At 44.0% G+C, this 22,325-nt stretch overlaps 1 protein-coding gene across 1 annotated transcript in view; it reads right to left on the bottom strand.

Annotated features, from left to right (window-relative positions):
- Positions 1–674: 674 nt before the first annotated feature.
- The window catches only part of MARCHF5 (membrane associated ring-CH-type finger 5), a 173,240-nt gene continuing 151,589 nt past the window's right edge, over positions 675–22,325 (bottom strand). Inside the window, exons 3-6 of the mRNA XM_061556530.1 lie at positions 19,822–19,952; positions 16,455–16,638; positions 13,392–13,558; positions 675–976 (exon numbers count right to left, since the gene is read on the bottom strand). Of these exons, the coding sequence (XP_061412514.1) occupies positions 815–976; positions 13,392–13,558; positions 16,455–16,638; positions 19,822–19,952 (644 nt within the window). The 3' untranslated portion in view covers positions 675–814. The remainder of the gene's footprint in view (positions 977–13,391; positions 13,559–16,454; positions 16,639–19,821; positions 19,953–22,325) is intronic.

The following is a 22,325-nucleotide window of genomic DNA, read 5'->3' as shown; positions in this document are numbered from 1 at the left end:
CCCTGTTTGTATAACAGATTTGTTGAATGTATTCGTTTAATGGTGATCATATCGTGTACATCCACATATGAATAAGTAATTTATACGGCAAATGATACTGAACGTTTATATTATGTAAATGAAACAAACTGATTATACATGTTTAAAGCGGTCATGTTCTTTTCGTGAAATAATGCTTAAGAGCAAATGCATCGATGTACTGTCAGTAATTTTGATACTTTTACACAAAGTTGTGATAGTTAGGTGAAGGCTAGTAGAGCCTTGCATAAAAAGAAAAGTGTGAATGTGCTTTTGGCACTCTTAACATGTCTTTTTCCTTCATAACATATCTACATACCGTATTTTAATTAAGCTTTACACATTTTACACCTGCCTACGCACAATCCCACATTTTCTCCCCAAATATATCAAAATATATGCTTCTCAATGCGGTGGCAAAACTTTCTAACTTGAAGCTACACTGAGTAAGCCGTCCAGATTTATTCACATTTCATTTCAATGTAATGTACCAGCTTATTTTCAATACAAAGTCTGCACTAATTAACTTAGTCGTTCTGTTAACAGCGTCTCTCCGCTTCAAAAGTCGCTTGCTAATTCCAATAAGTGCTTTCCGCAACTCGTAACATTACTGAGATGCATAAAAACAAACTGAAAATGCACCGTAGTATTTCGACTGAAACAATAAGCAAATTCACATGGCCCTGGCAATAAAGTTGCATTCATCAAGGGTAAATAGGTGGGAAGAGTTAAAAAAAATACTGAGCAACTTGTTTGAGACGCTCTTACTTTCAAACGTATCGACTTTAAAGTGTTTTCACTGTGCTTCCCCGAGCTGGTTGCCGGCAGCTTGTGGGAGGGATGGGTGGTCCTGCTCATTGGGGGCGTTGAGGATGCGCCGGTGAGCCTGCCGGAGGTACTGCTGCTGCTTGAAGTACACCTTGAAGGCGCCCTTGATGGCCACGAAGGCGATGCCGCCCTGCGCGCAGAACAAACGCGGTCGCGGAGGAGAAGCAGACGGCACGCATGCGCGCCGTGCCGCGGTGTCAGCGACGGAGAAATGTCAAATCTCGGCGCGCCACCGCTCGCGCCGAGCGGTGGAAATTGCATGCGCTCGGATATTGACGTTCATGTTGACCTTAGCAAAAATAATAATAAAATAGTGAAAGGCATTTTATACCAAAGGCTTCTCAACATTTGACTTGGTGAGCTTTTGGCTCGGCTGATCACATTGCTACTGGGGGTCACACACAACGGGTTACCAGCTCCAGGAAGTGTTTTTGGGTTGCGCCACGTGTTGTTCAGCGTGATGTCCGACGGTTTGCTCCACGTGCCGGGAGCTTCTTCAGGAACCGAATTGACTTCCACATCATGGCCGAACAAAACATGCGTTCCAAACCGGGCAAAAAACACTCAGAGAGCTATAGAGAAGAACTGCGACCATCCGCGCAGCATCTAAAATTGGTACCAATTGAAACATTTTAAAATTAGTACCCACATATGGAGGAGAGGCTGGTCCCTGCCATGAGAAAGTAGAGACACTTTGTGCCCACATGTCACACGTTGATAGGTGGCCATTCAAGCCTGGAAGAGCGATGAGCCTCGGTGGACACCATGGGAACATGCAGATGCCCGAAACGTGTAATTCGCACCTTTATTTAATTAATTTCACTTGGATCCCACTTGGTGCCGAATGAAAGAATGTGCGGAAAGATCGATGGTGTTCACGTAAAGCGTCACAGAACAGGGTGCCAGGGTGCTTCACTGCCACCAATTGCGGACAAAAACTAAACTAAACTTGATATTTTAGCAGGTAAGGCACACTGTGCTATGTTGCTCTCTTTCAGAAGCGACCTGGCCACAAATGATAGCTCAAGGAAGTAGCTTATCACGTGGAAATTTATAGCAGCCAAATACTCTAAACGCATGTTTCTAAATGTGGAGTGAAAAACCGGAGGACCCGGAGAAAAATCCACGTGACCAAGGGGAGAACATGCACACTCCAAACATACAGGCATCGTCAGGGTCGGGATCAAACCCACGACCTCCTGTATACTAGGCGAGGTAGTTAACGTCTCGCCACCGCGGCTCTTTCAGGGGAGTGTACAAAGATTCCTAAAATAAGAAAAATTCAATACATTTGTCAATACCACTGCTTTAAATAAACAGTTAATCAAATATTTTGTGTTGTGGGATTATGAAATGACTGTGTCATTGAAAATAATACAAGCCAATGGAAAATTCCAGCACAGAAATAAAAGGCAAAAGAAAAAATCAACTTTCAACAGACTAAGCAATTCTTTTGTTATCTGACATCATCTAATACATTACGCGCCTGTTTTCAAAGCAATTGGCAAGCAATTCTTCCATATAAACTAGCCTTGGCTCCTAAAAACAGCTTGAAGGTCACGTTCTAAATTCGACGAAACTTTCAAAGACCGCTGGAGGTGAAGACAAACTTCCAAACAAGAATCACTGCTTCATCAAAAAACACACGGTCGTCTCTTGGTCCAAGTTCAAATAAATACCAGAGCATACACACTAAGCTGCCACTTTTGTCAACGTGTCGCTCACGCTGACACAGGACAAAACTCGGAAGGCGGGCACAGTCAGACATATACGGGGGGAGTGCTTTTATCGAGCCCAATTGGTACTGACACCCCCACGTGACCACGGCATTCTGTATGAATGAACTGCTGCCCGCCCACCCAAGCAAGCCTCCGCCGGTTCGCTATTGTGCAGAGCAGGAAACCGTGCAACAATGAAACCTCTGTTCAGTGTGCGCAGTTGCAAAGTGTACATAATCCGGTTATTGATATCATTAGGATGCTCTGATTGCACGTGCACGCATCCTGTTGCCGAGCTTTTCGCTGTCCTAATTCAAACAGTAACTCCCTTAATTACTGACCTTTGGCCCATGACAAATTCATCTTTTACTGTAATCAATCACGGATATCTTAATGACCTGCAGCATTGTGCAAATTCAAAGCCCCCAATTAACTCTGCACGGCAGAGCACGGAATGCCACAGCAGGAGAGGAGCTTTCAAATTACCGTTCTGGATGAACTTGGGTTTTGCCAATAATAATCATCATTCTTGTGAAACTGCCATGATGGAAACCACTGGCTTAAACACAAACAAAAGGGGCCTCAAAGTATTGCAAATGATTGGATATGTCTTCTTTTGCTCTTTATCATCATTACTATACTGACTTCCTCACTGGTGGCACAGTTACTTTGAGAAGTAATCAGTCGGATTATTGGTAACTCAAGGTTTTATAAGCAACATAATGCCTTCGGGTAATTGGCGTTTTAAAAGTAATGTAACAAAGTCAATTACTGTTAAGATTACTTTCTTGAAAATAACAAATACTGTATTGAATATTAACAGCACTACACCACAATCGAAGACTTGAAAGCACACTCTCTCACTAGGTGCAATTCATCCTGGGATCCTGGCATTAACCTAAGCTGTACAAGATGCTCCTTTCCCATTTTTTATAGTTTTTTACAATCGTTTCTGGATAAAAAAAATCAAAATTAATATGAAAAGTAATTGACGACGCAAGTTCGTGCATCGTTTGATCAATTTTTGATGAGGCTCCAGCGGCCCCAAGTATGCAAAGTATGATTTGTGTTTTGATTTAGTGTGCTGATCTTAAAGGTGCATTGAAAAATGTTGATACTCCGACTGATGCTCCTGCTGTTGTGGAGTGACTCATGCAACCAGCTATGGCTGCAGAGTTTGGTAGTACATGTTGTTTACGTCGTTTATTGTGAAAATTTACAACTGTTTCATTGCTTTTTTGGCTTTATTTTGGTGATTTTTGAAAAGTTTTTTGGTTTCGCCATGTTTGTTTGTTGTAGTACCGAGTTAGACTGATGGCCTTAATCTAAGTTGTCTTGTGGTTGTTGTTGTTTGACTTGCATCCCACTGGGATATTTTCACAGGGTTGGTGTACGGTGATTTTTCTGCAATATTTTGCTGTCTTTTCTTGGATTTTCTGTTTGCACATAGTCACTTTTAAGATGTTTTCTTGTTCATGTTTGTTGTTTGTTACGATTGCACCCGATTCAAGAGCCGAATGGCTCACAGGGCTATACCTAATAAATGAACTTTGAACTTTGAAACTGTGGACGAGGCCTCGCTGGGCAGAGGCCAAACGGTGACATTGCCCTCTATGCCCAAGTGGCTCGCCATTCGCCCCCCAGCCTTGGCTCAGCGTCATCCCTTGTGTCATCCCTTTCTTGTGTAAATATTTTTTTTTACCATTTATTTACTCGTAAAGGTCTCATTGCCTCTCAATCCTCTGTTTTTTAAGAGGGTCTCTTGTTGTAGATGTTTGGCCAATGTTATTATTGAGCGGCTTGCGTCTGAAAAAAAAATCCAGAAATACTCAAAGCTCTGCAAAGACGAATTAAAAGAATACATTTCTCTCTGTTTTTAATCTCCTCACCACCCAGGGGCCCAAGCCTACCAACACCAGGTGTTGTTATTAAGCTTGGTATTCTGCACGTTGCTACAAGGTGGGCTAGAACATCACAGTAACAGCCAAACAGAGAACAATTGAGAATGTCCGCCACAGAGATGGAACACCTCAACTGGATCGTGTGCAGGCGCTAGGTGGATTGTAGCATCGTGGCACCATGGGAAATAGCGATGGGTTGTTGAGGCCTTTGTTCAGCAGTGGATTGATATGCCTAATGATGATTATTATTAGACACCTACTACAATATTATAAAATATCTAGATAGATGTGTTAAAGTGAAAAAAGTGTTCATAAAATGGCAATAAAACAAAGCTAAAATCTTCTCAAATTGATTGCATTTTTTTAACGCAAGGGGTTTTTATTATGTGTGCAGTTAATGGCGACCTGGCTGTCACCATAAGCCAACGAAAGAGTATTTGAGAACCTGTTTTTCATAATATGGATAAGCAGACAATGTCCCTTTTATAAATCCGTCTCTCCACGTAAAAAATATTTTTTTAATTCAACCCAACCCCACGGCCTTCACCTCTGCAGCGGACGTCTCCTCGGATGCATTCCAAACATCGGCTCCACAGCTGATGGTTGTGTAAAATAAATTTGCATTTTTTACGTGGAGAGTCAGCCATTGCCGCACCAATGTTTTGGAACAACCTTGTTGCCTCCCTTAACATCATAAATCTTCCTTCAAAAAATATTTTGAGGCAGACGATTAGCGCTAGATACAGCCACATTCGCAAATGTGATTGCTAAATTAAATCCTTCACAATGTATTGAGAGTTCAATTTTAATGTACAATCTTTTATTGAGGCACTGTGTCTCGTCCTGGTGTGGTCTGGGAGTGTTTTTGCTGTTGTTTTACTGCCTTTCCGAAGCTTGGGAATTGATGATGCAATTTGAACTTATATACTTTATTTACTTATTTAAAGGGCGCCACAGTGGCGAGATATTATCTTCATCTTCCTCGCCTGGTATGCAGGAGGTCGTGGGAGGGGGGGGGGGTCAACCCCGACCCTGACGCCTGTATATTTGCAGTTTGCATGTTTTCACTGTGGTTGCATGGATTTTCTTATCCGGGTCATCCGGGTTTTCCCTCCACATTTAGCAACATGCATTGAGATTTTTTAAATTTTTTTCGGTGCTATACATGTCCAAATGATGGGCCACTTTGTTAAACTATCATTTATGGCCAAGTCGCTTGTGATAAAAACGTTAATACCTCAGTGGGCTTTGCCTGGTAGGTTTAGTTTTATTTGTATGTGTTTGGGTGATTTGTTTACCTTTTTTGAACTTTGTACTAAATCCATGTTTTTGTACTGTTTGTTCATGTAACATTCTCCCCGCTCCTACTCGACATCTCTGAAAAAGTTTTATAGCTCATCGGATTCCTCCTGTATCAATAAATAGTTTGATATGATGTCTGCTACCTATTTTGTTATATTCTCCACAACGATGGTCATGTTATTTTGTGTTTTGCTTTTAACCATACATGGGTGCTTGCCAAGGACTCAAACCCAGCATCTCAGCAACGGTGGCTCGGCGATCAGCCACAGTACAAACCCCACAAGCCACCACCCGGCTCATCTGATGCATAGCCTGTGTGCTGCCACATCAGAGCGAGCGTTAACTTTCACATCACGATGCACCATGTGAATCGCTGGAGGCCACATGGCAGAGCAACGGTACGTCAGGGCACATATTGGATTTGCATGTTCAAATGGCTTCTCCCCGCTGTGCAAGCAACCCATATTGTTTCCTTACACAGTAGAATTGTACGATTCATACTGAAAGCCTATTGGCTCAGCCATGAAACCAGTGGGTGCAAATTTGTAACAGAAATAAATATATAACCAACAGCTACTTGCTGCAGCAGAAAAAAATAACGTAAATACTTTTTAAACAGACTTGTTTTTTTTATGTGTCAGCTCATGGTGAGAGCCCGAGGGATTGACAATGGCTTCAAAAACCTCTCAATTTCAGAAGCATACGTACACGAAGCAGTGCAAGTACAGCCCTTTTCTCAACCCACTGCTAGATGAGACCCTCACCCATGCCGGGTGGGTCGTGGGAGCTATTTGAGCAGACTTCACCATGCTGGTCAGTGCAGGTTGGTGAAGCTGGGGAGCACAGATGAAGGAGCACAGAAGTATAGTATAACAGTGGCTTGTGCTACATTGCCCTCTCCCAACCCACAGCTGCCTAGGGCAACCTAGCGACTATGGCGGTCACTCAAAAAAACATATTCAAGGTCAACCCTGCTTAACTTCCGGGATCTGACGAGGTCGGGCACATTTCAGGCGATTTATACCAACGACAAATTAATTCATAGCTGTTGCGCTTGTTCACAAATGAGCTGTGCGTCAATTAAAATGTCGCGAGACCACGTTATATACGTTTCAAAAGAAGGTGCAGGCCCCCGAATATTCCACGACACGCTTCAATGAGACATGGCCATCGGTCGTATCATTTGTGGCCAATTTAAACAGGCCTGAATAACACGGACGAATTATGTATGAATTTAAATTACACATTACATTAATGTGATTACCATTCCTTACAACAAGCACGCATCATCCAGAACACTCAATTGCGTGCAACTTAAAGGACACGACCGGTACAAGTAAATTCTAAGTTAATGAGAAATAGTTGTCTTTGTGCGATACTCACGCATGCAGTGCGCAAGCCTGATATTTGTTTAGGGGTTACCAACTCTTGCAAGTGCTGTTTGGCTACACTTGAAACCACATTGGTCTGACACAGAGATGTTGTACTAAACCGAAGCCAAATAAATTGACCTTGTCCAGATAACGTCATCCATAGGCATACTTCAAGTCTTTAGTCAATAAGCAAATATAGGGCAGGCAACGCCTATATATTACCCCACTCACAAGTGGAGATCATGCAATAACTTCACGAGCAGTAAATATACGAGCCCTGTGGGTGCTCTGGTTAAAGCACTTGACTCGCAATTGGAAGGCAGAGCGGTCAATTTGCAGTCTGCGGCCAACTGGACCAATCGTGCCCTCGTGGTCAATAATAAGTGGACATTCAAATGTTGCCACCCTTTGGCTACGCCTGTCCCCGTCATGGGAATGTGGAATTAAATGGCTGCTCACTCAGGGTTGTTAAGGGAGAGTGGGGGGGGTGAGCGTCGCCTCATGGCTCTTCTGTGCAGGGAGACGCTCTGCCTCGCGCCTTGGAAAGTGAACATAACACAAGCTTCAAATTAAAACGTCAACAATGGACAACGAGACCAATGAATAATTTTCCACGCTCATGATAAGGCATTTGAAATCGGCACGCATTCGTCTGCAGTAAAAGTTTCAGTTCCTCCCAAAAAAACAGGACAGACACGGAACGACGTGAAATATGCATGGGGCGGCGCCGTTCCAAAGAACACTATCTACATCAGCCCAATAAACTGCCGCTCATTTCAGCAAATCACTTAAAATGCATTACCGGTTAGATTTTCTGCCATAATGGCAGTCGATTCATTCCATGAATATGAGGTCCTGGAGCATCTGTATACATTATAGCCGCGTGGGGCGATCGAGCTATAGGAAACCTTTAGCGGCGCCGTGGTGTACACCATTAGCAATTACAAACTGGTGGCGGGGGGGGGGGGGGTTGGATGGCGCTCGGCAGTGACTGCAGGTTCACACGAGGTCGACAGCGCTATCAGCAAGGCAAGGCGAGGACAATCCCATCAGAGCTGATAAAGCAGCTTCCCGAGGACGCGCTGTGCTTTTCCACCACCAGCTTTTAGATATATATTTTTACTTCTGGCCTTTTACACATGGAGAGTGCACGCTGTGTGTTTACGCATTTATGTACGCAGCCAGGTCAGGTTTGGGTGCACGTGAAATTCAAAAGCGTGGGGTGGAGCGGAGGCGAAGTGGTTCACGCACTGCGCTATGCATACGGCGCTATGAGTTCAATTCCAGGCCATGGCTAACGTCAGTGGTGAGCGGTAACTAGACATGTCCTGGCTCTATACTCAACCTCTCCGCCAACCTGCACTGACCAGCATGGTGAAGTATTGTCAAACCACCCCCTTCACCTAAAATGGCATGGAGAGCCCTTCAAGCAACAGTGGATTGACAAAGGCCTGCAATGATACGGTAAGCTCCTGTAGGTACACACGTACACAAGTGTGTACGTGTGCACCTACAAAGTGTCACTCCACATCGCCATGGGCCCTGTGTTCGAATTTACACTTTCCCATGGCAGTGGCCAGTCTCTTCACAGTATGCCCAATGTTATGACAAAACTGAGTTCGATTTCAGGCCACATCTTGACCCTTCACAAACCGATACTGACCAGTGTGGTGAATTAAAAAGGAGCACAGGGCAGTGATCATCTGCATTGGCATCAATGAGCTTGTGGTGGATATGCCACAGTCCAATGGGCAGGGGTCCAGTCTCATCAAAATAGAACATCCACTGATGACTTTTCACAAAAGTGGCACCATAGTTTATTTAGCCTGGGAAAAATGCTGAGCCCTTTCAACCGCCTCCGACTGGGATTTAAACTCACGACATTCCCAGCGCAAGCCAAGCGCTCTCCCACAACATTTTCCGGCCACAAACTCACACACAAACAGGAAAAAAGCTGTAATAATGGCTACTTACCGTAAAACCCATCTTTGAGAAAAATTGCGCTATTAGAGGCAATTTAATTACTTTGGATTTGTCGGTATGAAATGCCGAGCCAGACGTCAGCGGATGTCCACGTGAATGGGTGTGAACGAGTAAACCTGAGGCATCCATCAAATTATTAATGCCCGAGTCAGTCCAACTTTCTGCACAGGTTTCAAAACTGAGTGCGGAACCTGGCCGCGGAGGTTAAATTTAGTCTGCTATGGATGATAGCTGTGCCCCCGAAATACACACGAGGAGGGCCTGTTGGGTCAACACGAGGGGTGCGTGTGGGGTGAGCACAACTGCTGTGCATGATTGGGAAATATTTAATGACCGTGCCAGTTAATGGCAACTCCCATTATGTACAACTTTTCTTTCTATATTTTAAAAATCTTATTTATACAGATGGTGCCTCTGCCAGTCATCTCAGTAAGTCAACCCTAAATTGAAAACTAATTTCTTTACGATTGCATTTTGTGCTTAGTTTGTCCTTGGCCCGCACCTCCGATTCACAAGGTTGGCTACGTATAGCGTGAAAGAAATTCAACATACATACATGCAACCTTTAACACCTGGGTCTGTCCCATGACCAGCCGGCGACTATTCAACACTTCACATGGCCTCAAAGTGCACCTAGCGTGGCACAAGCGATGTGGAGATGTCGCCACCACGTAGCGGTGAATGACTACTGTTGTTGTAACAGACTGTGGGAACTTGGCCACCAAGTGCCTAGGAATCCCATCCGCTTGTTCTAGCAATGCCACCTAAATCCAGGTGGCGACTACCCCCTTGTGTTGACGCCAGCAGACAGACTATCGGTTGGAAACAACATCAGTTGGGAAACTCCTATTAGCACATGTCCTAATTGCCTCAATTAAAGCTCAGAAACCTGCCAGGGTGGAGCGAAGCAATCGGTTATCTTGCGTAACCAATGAGAAAATGACCTGCTCTCAAACCCCATTACCCAGTCCACCCAGATCAAATGTGTCCTTTTGCACTAAGTGGCGCGTGTGAACACATTGGATACATGGCACTATGAGACACAGCCATGGAAAACCTGGAATATTTGTGAACGTTAACTTGTAATGGAAACCTTAACCGGGCAGCTCAACAGCACTTTACGATACCGACCCGGCGACCCGAATTCAATGGCATGTGATATCTGAACAAGGTGGCGGGGCCTCTCCACCTTCAGCCACCCACACTGATCAACATTGATGTATTATTAAACAACCCCTAAGACCAATATGGTGTGGGGAGGCCCTAATCCAGCACTGGATTTACAAACAGCTATACGTACTTTATTATTAATAATATCTCAGTATGCGTCTTCAAAGCGCACTCCAGTCAAGAGTGAGCACATAATCTATGCACTGTATTGCAACCTGTGTCCTTCTGAACATTTGTCGGCAAGGGACAACGGAGTCTAATTCTCAGGCCGTACTAACAAGGTTATTTATTTACTACCTTCTCAGAATCATAAATGTTGGTCCAATGTTTTCAACAAAATATATATATGCAGCGTGCAGTAATTCTGTGGCAGATTTGTGAACTATTACACGTAATTGATGTTCGGTCAAACAACGCAGCATGCATGCATGTCGCACCAGATGGCTGTAAAACCGCGGCCGGTTCATCTCCTTGTTTCACGCGAGAGTTCAGATCACTCTAGCGTGGGATTGATCCCCACAATGAGAGGCAAAAGGCGATCAATGGCCTATAATGAAATCTGTTGACACCTCCACGCATGGCAATGATATGCGACACCGAGGACGTACACGAAGACGCTTGGCCCTTTTGGCGTCTGCTTGTTTCAAAACCGTTTATGGCTCTTGCAAATGTTTGTAGAATAGCACTTGAACACGACAATCATCGTCGACGACAAGCACAGGGAATCTACATTAAAACTGTGTGGGGAATATCCTTATGCCAACATTTACATAAAATGTAATTGTTGACCAAAAAATTACAAATGAATAATTTACAACTTAATAATAAATACATTGCCACTGCGCTGTCTTACATTGACATGCTAATCTCTCACAATACAATGGCCACCCCCCACAGCTCCGTAGTACCACCCCCACATTGGCATTAGCTGCCCCGCCCATCTCTAAACCTTTGTAAACAGCTCTTTGATTGGTGTAGAACTACTGCAGGTTACGGAGACCTCTCCAACATAAACTTTAGCTGCCCCGCCCATCTCTAAACCTTTGTAAACAGCCTGCCTCGGCAGATTTCCCCCTCTTTTTTAAATCCTTTATATTAAGTTCGCTTGCTGCTTGCGTGCTTGCTTGCTTGCTTACGAGCGTGCACATCTTTCGGTCGTTTTTTAACCCACTTCCCGTGATCCAATCGAGCTGACATTTTGCACACAGACTCATTGTGCGTGACAATTAATTTTCGTGAAAATTTTTTTCCTAAATTTTACACTGTTTAGGGAATTTTTTTAAATATTTAATTACCAATTGCTTAATGCTGCCAGACAATCATCTGACCCATAGGTGGCAGCCATCTCAAGCCAGAGGACGAGAGGACTCTAGCCGCCACGCATATAAAGGATTTATAGTGAAAAACTTTGTTTTTACGGGTTAATTTTTTTCACCTGAAGACGATTGCTTGTGTCGCGATCGAAACGTCGTGATATTGTTATTATTTTGATTATGTTTTCTATCTACGTGGCTTTACCGAAAGACCCAAAGAACATGAATTTTTGTTGTTTAAAAAAACACAAACATTACGTGTCAGTTGTTTGTACTTTCCTATTTCCGTGAATTATTTTACTTTGAAACTTTTTCGAATATAATATGATTAAGAGGGAAATGTCATGTAATGGGAAACTTGTAATACTAACCAAATTTTCAATTGCATCTGCAACATTTCCCTTACAACTATTTTGTGCTATCACATGAAGCTAAGCATGTATGAAATTTACATTTTGCAAGGGCTATAAGTCGCCAATTTCTTTGTGTCTACTTTTTAATGGCATATGCAGCGGCATTATTTATAGACCGACTTTCAGGACATAAAGTGAAATTTAAGCTGGCTGTAGTCACGAACGCCAGTGGTGGAATGATGCATCAATTACTTGACTAATGCCAATGCAAAATACACGCATGGAACCACATCTGTAATAATTATGAATGTTTTTAGTTATTTTATGGTTAACTGGTTCAAATAACCTCTGCTGCCACTCGGAGGTACACCCCCAATTCACCATAATGTAATACAGAAAATAATCGAATCATAATCACGTGACCACATCTCTGGGGTGGTGGGTGTGAAATGTCCCACCTCTAACAAGCTTGCTGCTCATTACCCAAAGAAAAACAATCGTTTGCGACTAAACTCGCGCAGTAAAGAATTTCGCAAGGGTAAATGGGTCTATATTGAGCGAACTACAGTGATATTTTAAGTGGGTGGAGTTGGCTGTGCTTTTACATAAATAAATTAAGAGCATCTTCATTTATCCAGGAATGCTGTTAGCAAGCATCACATGGGTCTTGCAAGCATTGAGAAGTTGGACAAATCTGTGTTCCGGAACATTTTTATGAAATTAAAAGGAATTCAAAGAATAACCACGATGAATAATCTACTGGATAGGTCACGAACCCACTTGCTGTACTGCAATCATGTGTCCACCTCACAGTGCACAATCAAATCTGTGTGTGCTACCAACTTTGCTTTGTAAAGTGCTGCATTATTATTGTTGTGGTTGTAACTTGCCGACCCGTCCCTGCTGGACAGCTGTGAAAAAGACCTTCATAGCTCATCGGATTCCTCCATATGAAGCGACCTTTAACGAGACTAGCGACAGGGTGGCAGCTCACAAAGGAAAGACGCTCCAAAGTCCGTCCAATGCAGAGACACGAGCGATGAAACGAGCTCCTGTGCAGATACTAGATGTATTGTTACATCATAGGACCGTGAAAGATGTATGCACGTTGGACTTCATTCGCACCGTACGTAGCCAACTGTGCTCATCTAATGGACATCTGTGGAGCTACTGGACATCTGTAAAACTACCGGGCATCTGTGGAATAGAGCTTTATAGCTCATCGGATTCCTCTAGTATGAATAAACATCCTGATTGTGATTCTGCGCGGTCATAACTTGGAGAAGGCGTTCATTCAGCAGTGGATTGATCACAGTCAATGAGGTTGAAGATGATGATGAGGATAATGATTACAATGAAAAATCCATTTCAAGCTACGGACACAGTCCCTCCCCTCCCCCACCCCCACCACGGCAATGTGTTTGCTACGCACCAGAATGGTTCTCTGCAGGTTGGAGTTGACACGGCTGAACATGAGCTTGCCCACCACAGTGGCGATGGTCGGGAAGACGAGCGCGCCGCACAGGATGCGCGTGGCCGACACGTGGTCGGCCAGGGGGCTCGTCTCGGCTGGGATCCGCGGCACGGGACCGCACACACCTGCGGCGTTGGGGCACACAGCAACCGCACCGTCACCACGCCGTCTCTCACGCCGACACCGCACCATCAACCGCACCGTCACCATACCGTCTTCCTCGCCGACACCGCGCCGTCACCTGCACCGTCACCCTCACCGCGACCGCGACCGCACCGTCACCATCACCTCACCCGCACCATCGCCCGCGCCATCAACCATCACCGCCCCCGTGAGTGAACCAGCGTCCCGCCCCTCCACATTCGTCGCGTGGCGCGTGTTGTGCCCACTCCCGCTCTCTTGCGGCACTTTTACTCGGCTCCCAGGAGCAGACCTACGGCCATAACCAATTGTGCAATTTGCTATGAATTGAGATCGCACTGTAAAATGTAATTTCACTTAACATTGCTTCGGAATTGTAATTATAATTGATCGTCATAGGAGGTGTGCCAACAAGTGACCATTCCAGTACATGTGAACAGTGACTAAACTGTTTTTCTTTCATCACACTGAGGGTACTATATTGTGAGGTGTACGGTAATGTATTTTAATTACCCATTGTGGAACATCCAATCGATGGAACCAGTCAATTGATTTACTTTGAACTAGGTGAGAGTCCACGGAGATAAAATGTTCTTCTGCAAGGACTTGGAGCATTGAAGGCCTATCACACATTGGCGAAATGTTAATAATAACAGTAACAAACAAAAAAAGCAGGTGTTGGTTTTCAACCAGTCAATCACAAGAGCCGAGTTTCACCAGCATGCTTCCGAGTATAGGGCAGATACACCTGCACCTTAACGTGACCTCAATCTCCCCTTATACTCTGATGGGCTGCTGCTCCAACACATTATTTGGGAGTGTTAATTGAGATGGTGGAGAGGTGATTTCAGAGTGAGATTATGAAATGCATTGTTTTTCAAAGTCAAGCTCTTTTACATACATTTAAATAAGAGCCAGGTCGTGCTTCTGTTGAACATTTGGCCTGCCCCAAAGCAAATTCCAATTAGTCTGGGTCCATATATTGAGTGTCTTCTGTAGTCAATTTTGCTTTTGCCGTTATGCCTATAAAACAATAAAGGCAATGCAAAAAAAAACACCCTCCAAAACTGCCACAGTATTTCCCCAGCCCACAACTCCGTACCCCAAACTGATTTGATTTTGGAAGGGTTTGGCATTTTAATCACAATGAAACATACAAACCACACATCATATTAGTGAATTCTCAATTTACAATAAAACCTTCTACAGTACTCATCAAACCGGTGATGCATTGCAAAATACTGTTCCTGGCGTAGGCTCCGCTGATCAGCTCGCAAACAAATCATCCCCCCCCCCTTGCTGCCGCCCACGCTGGCTTTAAACATTTCCTCCTGCCTCCAGAGGGTTTTATTTCCATGCAGAATTCATGGGCCGCTCCAGCTCATTTGTTTCGCAGCAACCCATTCGATGCGGGACAGGTCCGAGGCTGATTTATCGAAGCCGCCTCTTCAGTTTGCATTACCCTCCCCAAGCTTCATTCATCACAGGTGCGTACGCAACAGAGTTTTTAAATAACCGCGGTGCCCGATTTAATTATGGAAATAAGGAGGCATTATTGCCAAGGTAAATTTGATTCATCACCGCACCACCAGAGGACACCTATTTTGAGCAGCTATTACCAAAAACGTTTCGGTGATCGACACACAGCCATTAACCGACGCTTCCTATATCAAATGTGTTTTATTTATTTTAATGGAAGTGCCCACAAGAAAACAGCGACTTGTACAACCAATGATTTATTACTCATGCAGTGTGCCCAACTGTGATGGTTCTAGTTATTCATCTGTTAATTCACTTCCATTACCTTCTATTTATTTAGTCCTCTAATTTTGATTTACGGCGCCAATGCAATCTGTACACGTGTGTGCGCCACGCTGCACGCTGAGAGACTGGCACGCGGCGTTTTCTTACAACACAGAGGCACCAAGGGCACAGACTCTTCACAAGTGCTGGCGCTGCTCTGAGTAAAAATAAAACACCCTCAGGGACACCAGCATTGTGTACGAGTCTGCACGGCTTCCTCGGAAAAACAGGGCAATGTGCGCTGACACCATTCGCAGATCGGTTTACTCCTCTACGGACGACGTGAAAGCGGTGAGTGTGAGATTATAAAATCTGGCGATGGAAATGTTGCAGAGATGCAACCAAAGCAATGTATGTATATACATACAGCAATGGACACGTGTGTAAGAGACTTAATGGTGGTCTTAACTTTCAGATAATAAATAACAATTATATTATTTATATTTATGCCACCTTGTGTCAACATGTGACGTGATCCTTGGGGAATATCCATGACTGGCTCCAACGGGGTAAATTTAAACGGGAGACAACCACCACAAAGGCTCATCTCTACGTCCATGCAGTAGGGATCCATTGTTTATTGCCAATAGGAAATCAAAAGCGTAAAATGAAAATTTAATCACAAGTTTTCATATCACTATCAATCGACAGATTGTATCATTACATTTATAATTTCTGGAGCTTGCGTTTTACTGATACTTTACCTGACCTCAATCTCACCGCCTCCTAGCCCTTATAATTCTCGTGTCCCCCTTCCTAGTACATCTTGAAATACGGTCGTAATTAGACCTAAATAAATCCTGATTGCATGAATCCATTATTCTTGAAATGGCAGAAATGAAATCCGTGGAAAAATTGTCAAATCGGCAAGAAATAGCATCAATTTGTCCAAATCCTGAGACGCAGCGAGGCATTCAAGGATAAAAAAGAAACCCCACATTGTAATAAACCCAGTGAATGTCCAATATGTTGGACAGAAGCTCAAAGCTAGCAGGGAGAGAATGCAGTGAGTAAGAGCGCCACCTGGTTTGCGTACCAAGAGTCGCCGCAGCCAATACTCCCACCCCCAAAGCTCACCTGGGAAGATGTAGTTAAGTATGTAGAGCTTGCTGGAGTACTTGCGCCAAAGCTTGAGCACGTAATCCTCCCAGCGAATCATCTTGCCCAGGATGAGAATGATGGGAATCGTCGGCAGCCCAATGAGCAGGAAGAGGGGGTCTGCTCGCTCCATCATGTCCAGCCCCTCCTTGTGGCCCAATACCTATCGCGGCCAACACATGCACATGTCGCTTGGTTATTTGGAGTTTGCATGCTCTCCCCATGGTCGTGTGGATTTTCTCCGGGTACTCCGGTTTTTCCCCTTCAAATTTAGAAACGTGCGTTTAGAGTATTTGGCTGCTATACATTTCCACGTGATAAGCCACTTTGTTGAGGTTATCGTTTGTGGCCAGGTCGCTTCTGAAAATGAGCTATATAGCTCAGTTAAATAAAAAAAAGTTTTATTTTTATTTTGAGTTACGCATGGCACTAATTCAGCCATTCCCCAGGGCACGTCATCACATCACTGCGTTTAAGTGGGCAGCGAAGCATACCAGACTGCCACTTAAAACACAAAAATAGGGAACCTCATTGGGACACAAAGACTGTTGGGGCATGTGCGGAGAGTGAGCGCCTATTAAAATTACGCGGAACAAGAAGTGGTGGTGACCAGCGGTGCACCAGGTTTTCTTTGCCTTAACAGTGCTGATTTGAACTCAAGAAACCAATTATTTTTTGTTTCAAGTATTTTTCACTGAATTAACCTCTGAGAGATCCAGGTAAGATTCAGATTCTAATAATTAAGGATGTGCATAGATAGGAATCTAACTCAGGTCGCTAGAAAGATAATGCAGTATGCAAACCATTATGCCACTTCACACACCTACATATACACATATTCGCGTGGGTATGTACAATGTACAAAAAATACGGACAAAACACAAATCTGCATACGAACGCATATGCACACATTACATAAAGCCATGACATTTTTAACTTGGAACACTTGCTCCCTACGTCTGCACAACTATGCGAACAGATGGCACAGAAATTAAAAAGAATAGGGAGTAAAAGCAGTGGTGCGCAGGGGGGGGGGGGGGTGAAAAGACAAGAGGCTGGAGAACCAAAATAAAAAAAATCATAAAAAGCGCTCTAGTCTCTTGACATACTGTATTTTTATCTAGAGGAGGCAGCCCGCGGAGGTGCAAATCAAATGCGGGCACTGGTGCCCTTCCGCCTGCGATTCGTACAATTAACAGAGCTAATGTTTTCATTGCTCCCGTGTGCCACTGCACGAGGCCATCTGCGCGGGATGAGTAATGAAATTCATTACGGGCGCAGGGTGGCGACTAAGAGCAGGTCCGTGCGCAACATCTGCCGGTGCCTTTTTTGAGAGGCCTCATCACGAAAGGGCAGACCCATCCCTGGCCCCGGACAATAAATTACATTCCTCCCTCGAAGGAGTCACTGTTGTTATCAACTCAACCTCCAAAGCAGATTGGAAATGAGCCGCCGGTAATTTTTTAAAAATAATTCTGTACATTAACGATGTTCCTCTGCACGCGTAAAGCTGACACTAAGTCAAAGACGAATGTTTAAAAAATAAAGTAAATCCCCGTCGCTGCACGCAGTGCATCGAGTGATACATTATAGGAAGGTATGTCCATTTCCAGTATGCACACAGAGTATCGTGCTCCAGAATGCCTAGCACCGTAGCCACAAAGCCAATAAACGTTAGCATTACAGTGACACAATTCAGCTTGAGCAATGGCTTCCACTCCTTTGCACTCAAGGAGAAACTCGATTTAAGACAAGGCAGCTGACCTTGCTAGGCCAAGACAGTGAAGCGATCTGCTTTAAGGTTTTTTGTGTGCAAATTTGCGAGGGACATTACTGTGCGCCGCATATGCAAAGCCCCTATGCTAATAGCAGATGGGACAGACGATAGCGCAAACCATCTGCCCGTAAAGAAATTTGTCAGAAATATTGGCAAGTGTGAGATGGGCTCAAATCTCAAGTGGGCCGAGCGCTGTGACGACCATGAATTTTCACTGGCACACTCCGAGCGCTCAGACACCTCAGCGCAACAGCATAAACGCTCTATTTATTTATAACGTGCAAATGAAGCCAAACAAACACACGCTGAGTTTTTTTTCCTTTGCAATTAAGCAAAATTAAGTATGTATGATGTTGGAACAGATTTTTTTTAAACATAACAAAGTACTGCTTGTTGTGAAGTGTGAGGTGAAGAGTTGTTCCCGAAATGATCGCATCATTTCCTGCCTTGTATAATTTGCAAGATGTTTTTAAAATATTTATATTATTTTACGCTAAACTGCTCAGTTACTGTAATGGTTTTGCGCATGCAGCATTTCACAAGAGTGAATGTGATGATGCTGAACTGAAAGTAACTGGCACTGAAAAGATTCTGTACACCTTAATGTAAAAACATACGCGCGTTTGCAACGAGCAACCTCCATGCAACCGCTTTACAAAGAACCACTCGTTGTGTTGATGTGTTCAGCCTCTCGCTGGATTCGTGCATTTTGCTGCCGATGCGAGGCCACGCGCGATGACTCATGTAAGAAACACCACCCACGTACAGGTGCAGTCGAACCTGCCTTGCCATGACCCTTCGGACCCATCCCCATGAGGTTTGCCTTCCAGCCCAATGCAGTCCTGGTCACCAGCCCTCCAGAGACCACAATCACAAGCATATTTTTTTTTGCTTTGAATTTAGATGCAGCGCTCAAGCCAATAATAACCCGGTAACCAAGCATGACTCTGCTGATGAGACCCCGAAGGCTGAAACCAGTCCAGAATTTGTTCACTTAAACAAACTATGTTAGATAATGTTGGTGTGGAAGGCCAGTGGATTAAATATTGTATATTATTTTTTGGAGGGAACTAGGAACGGATTTCTACTCCAATTGTGATTTTTAGAATCGCACGGTATCTGGACCAACATGTGTGTGAACCACCAACCCTCGCTGCTGCTGCTGCCTCCACAGTGCTGGGTTACAGCAGCCACGTGCGTGGCCACCACCACCCAGGCACAGATGTCACGTGTACAGTGATTCGCGGAGTCACAAGATAACACAAGTGGACAAATACCCTGTTCCTCCATAAATACATATATATATAAACACACTGACACATCCTATTGGTTCAATAATATATAAAATAAAAACTCAGGAAATAACATTTTCCATAAATATGCATTATCCATTCAATGTATTACGAAGCCAATGGAGCAGTGCACTTTGAAAACCAGATTGAAAACTCATTTCTTTACAACTGATTTTCGTGTTTAGTTTGTTGTCCTTCCCCCGCACCTATGATTAGAATGGTTGGCTATGTATGGCGAGAAAGAAGTTCAACATATGTACTGTACATACATACATACCTGCATGACCGTGACGGCGCCGTACGTGACGGCCGTCCAGTAGATGGAGCCCACCATGATTCCTGCGGCTGCAAACGGGCATGCCTTGTAGATCATGCGATCGGCCAGGTCTAGGATGTACACCACTGGGCCTGTAACCACACGCATACAAAGCACAGAAAGACAAAGATCCTCAGTTACATATAGCTGCATTTCCGCCCGAATATACTGCTGCAGCCAAGTGACATTAGCGAACGTCTATTAAGGCCAGCACGGTACACAATGGTACGGTTTGAATGGGCACCACACAATTTCCAGTCACCTCTGTCTTCCCAACGTGGGTGTTGAGACACAACAGTGCAAAGTCCATGTCTGAGCCAACCAAGTAGAGTCCTTGGGTGTTATTTTGATTATTACAATAATTATTATTGTTTGTTTATCCAGGAAAACTTCATTGAGTCTCAACACTTTTTTCAGGAGGGACTTGCCAAGTTTTCACACTTGTGGGCGATGTTGACGCGTGTAATCCCACCTGAATTATTTGGAGGCAAGTTTTCGGCATTGGGATGTTTGGCCAATACCGGTTACACTGTGTATTTTAGCTATGGGTGGAAATTGTAAAACACGAACAGTGGGAGAAAATACAAACTCCACGCAGAAAGGAGCTCGGATAGGGAAGCAAATCCAGGCTCTTCTTGGTACGAGGCTCAAATGTTATCACAGTCCCACCCTGTCACCCGATTGTGGTTACACATGTATTCTAACTGATGTTGGGCCACCACAGTTCGGAAATTAACTCAGGGAGATGGAATTGATGTTTAATACACGACCACTAATGGTGGAACAATGCACCCGTGCTCCCACACAAACACAAAAATGTAATTAATTGTTGCAATTCAAGGTTCTGGTAGCACCTACCAGTGGGTGCTGGGGTGATGTGAATCATAAATATTGAACATAACCAAATCTAGAAGAAAGAAAAAATCCAGTTTTTGCACACATGATTCCATGCCTGTGTTTGTGTGCGCTTAAGAATCAATTCTGGTTAATCTATTCATTGTTTCACCCCTTACTAACCAAAGCCATTGCCCCCACATGCACTCAACACACTCAAACACATCTACACCGATTGTGTATGGCTAATCATACACAGCAATCTGTATATGAAGAACAAACATGAGGAACACTTGTCGGCATTATGAGGACATACATCCTCACACCTCCGATTATCACGGTTGACTACGTACGGTGCAAAATGAGTTCAAAAAACATACAGGAGGCGGTAGACACGGCCCAGCCGTAGCACATTTGCCACTTACTGCAGAGGTTGATGATTGGAAACCGGCAGGATGCCCTGGTTAATACTACGCGTGTATTAACCAGAAGATGTGCGCCGTCTGCTTCATGGGGAAAGATAAAGATCCTGAGATGTCATTCGAAAACAGTAGGCCATTGTGTGTGATGCTCTCGTTGTCTAAACTCGCCAAATTAGGCGTTGCCCCCCTACCGGCTGATTAAGGCCCATTTGCAGGCTGGTTCTGAGTCACCTTGTAATGCACAGGAACAACCGACCATCAGCAGGCACCCCCGACAACTGTGCTCCGAGACGTTTTGCTATGTTATGGGTGCAATATAAATTCAAGCAGTGTCCCTGTTATGTCATGCAGCAACGTGTTATTAACATATCAGCTGAAGGAGCCGTGTCAGTATCGATATGTTGGAAGAGCAAATGGTCACCGATTATTTCTGACATTCTGATGGCTTCCTAAAGTCTGCATTCTACTGCAGCAACTGGACGATCAAACACTCAAACCCTGCCTAAGTTAACGGTGAGGGTGCTGGGATGATGGTAAGGGATGTGGGAAAAATATTATACGAATATATGTATTTAATACCAGGGTTACTTTGCACATAAGACACCAAGAAGGAATGAGTGTTAGATATGGCAATATAACAAATATAAGTGAAGCTGTGCAAGTTTAGATGTATGCTTATTATCAAATTGAAGTACATTTGACTGCCGTTCGCATATACTTTATATACGTAAACCCAAATTGAAGTAAATAAAATTCATACGGTAATTTATAAAACAGGGTTTTGGTTTGCCTTTCAATGCTTGATTAAATCACAGATTATCATATAAATTGAAACACTGCGCTCATGCGATCTCTTTTCCAAACTGAGAGATGCGAATGAAACACAGGCCTTGTGGGATTATATCCTTGGGGCGGAGATGATAAGTTTGCTGAGTTTGCACGGGCAATTTGTTTTGCATGCCCTACTTTACGCACAAATAAGGCGAGCAGGTAATTTAACGCTGGAAAGTTTTGATTGTCAAGAGGGCGGGCAATCACGGCAGAGGGACGATGTTAATGTTTCACGATCAGAAAGTGTCACTTAAGTCAATGGCACTTGGAACGTGCGCGAACTATTCAACTTAATCCCATGGGGGATGAAACTTATATTTTACGTGTTTGTTATTAATTCCTTCGAGCCCATGTACACTAACAGAACAAATATTGTGT

The sequence above is a fragment of the Lethenteron reissneri genome, chromosome 22 (genome assembly GCF_015708825.2).
Source record: "Lethenteron reissneri isolate LAM-NWPU_2019-01 chromosome 22, ASM1570882v1, whole genome shotgun sequence".
Taxonomy (NCBI): domain Eukaryota; kingdom Metazoa; phylum Chordata; class Hyperoartia; order Petromyzontiformes; family Petromyzontidae; genus Lethenteron; species Lethenteron reissneri.
Note: the sequence above shows the minus strand (reverse complement) of the source record. Positions and strands in the feature narration are given on the sequence as shown.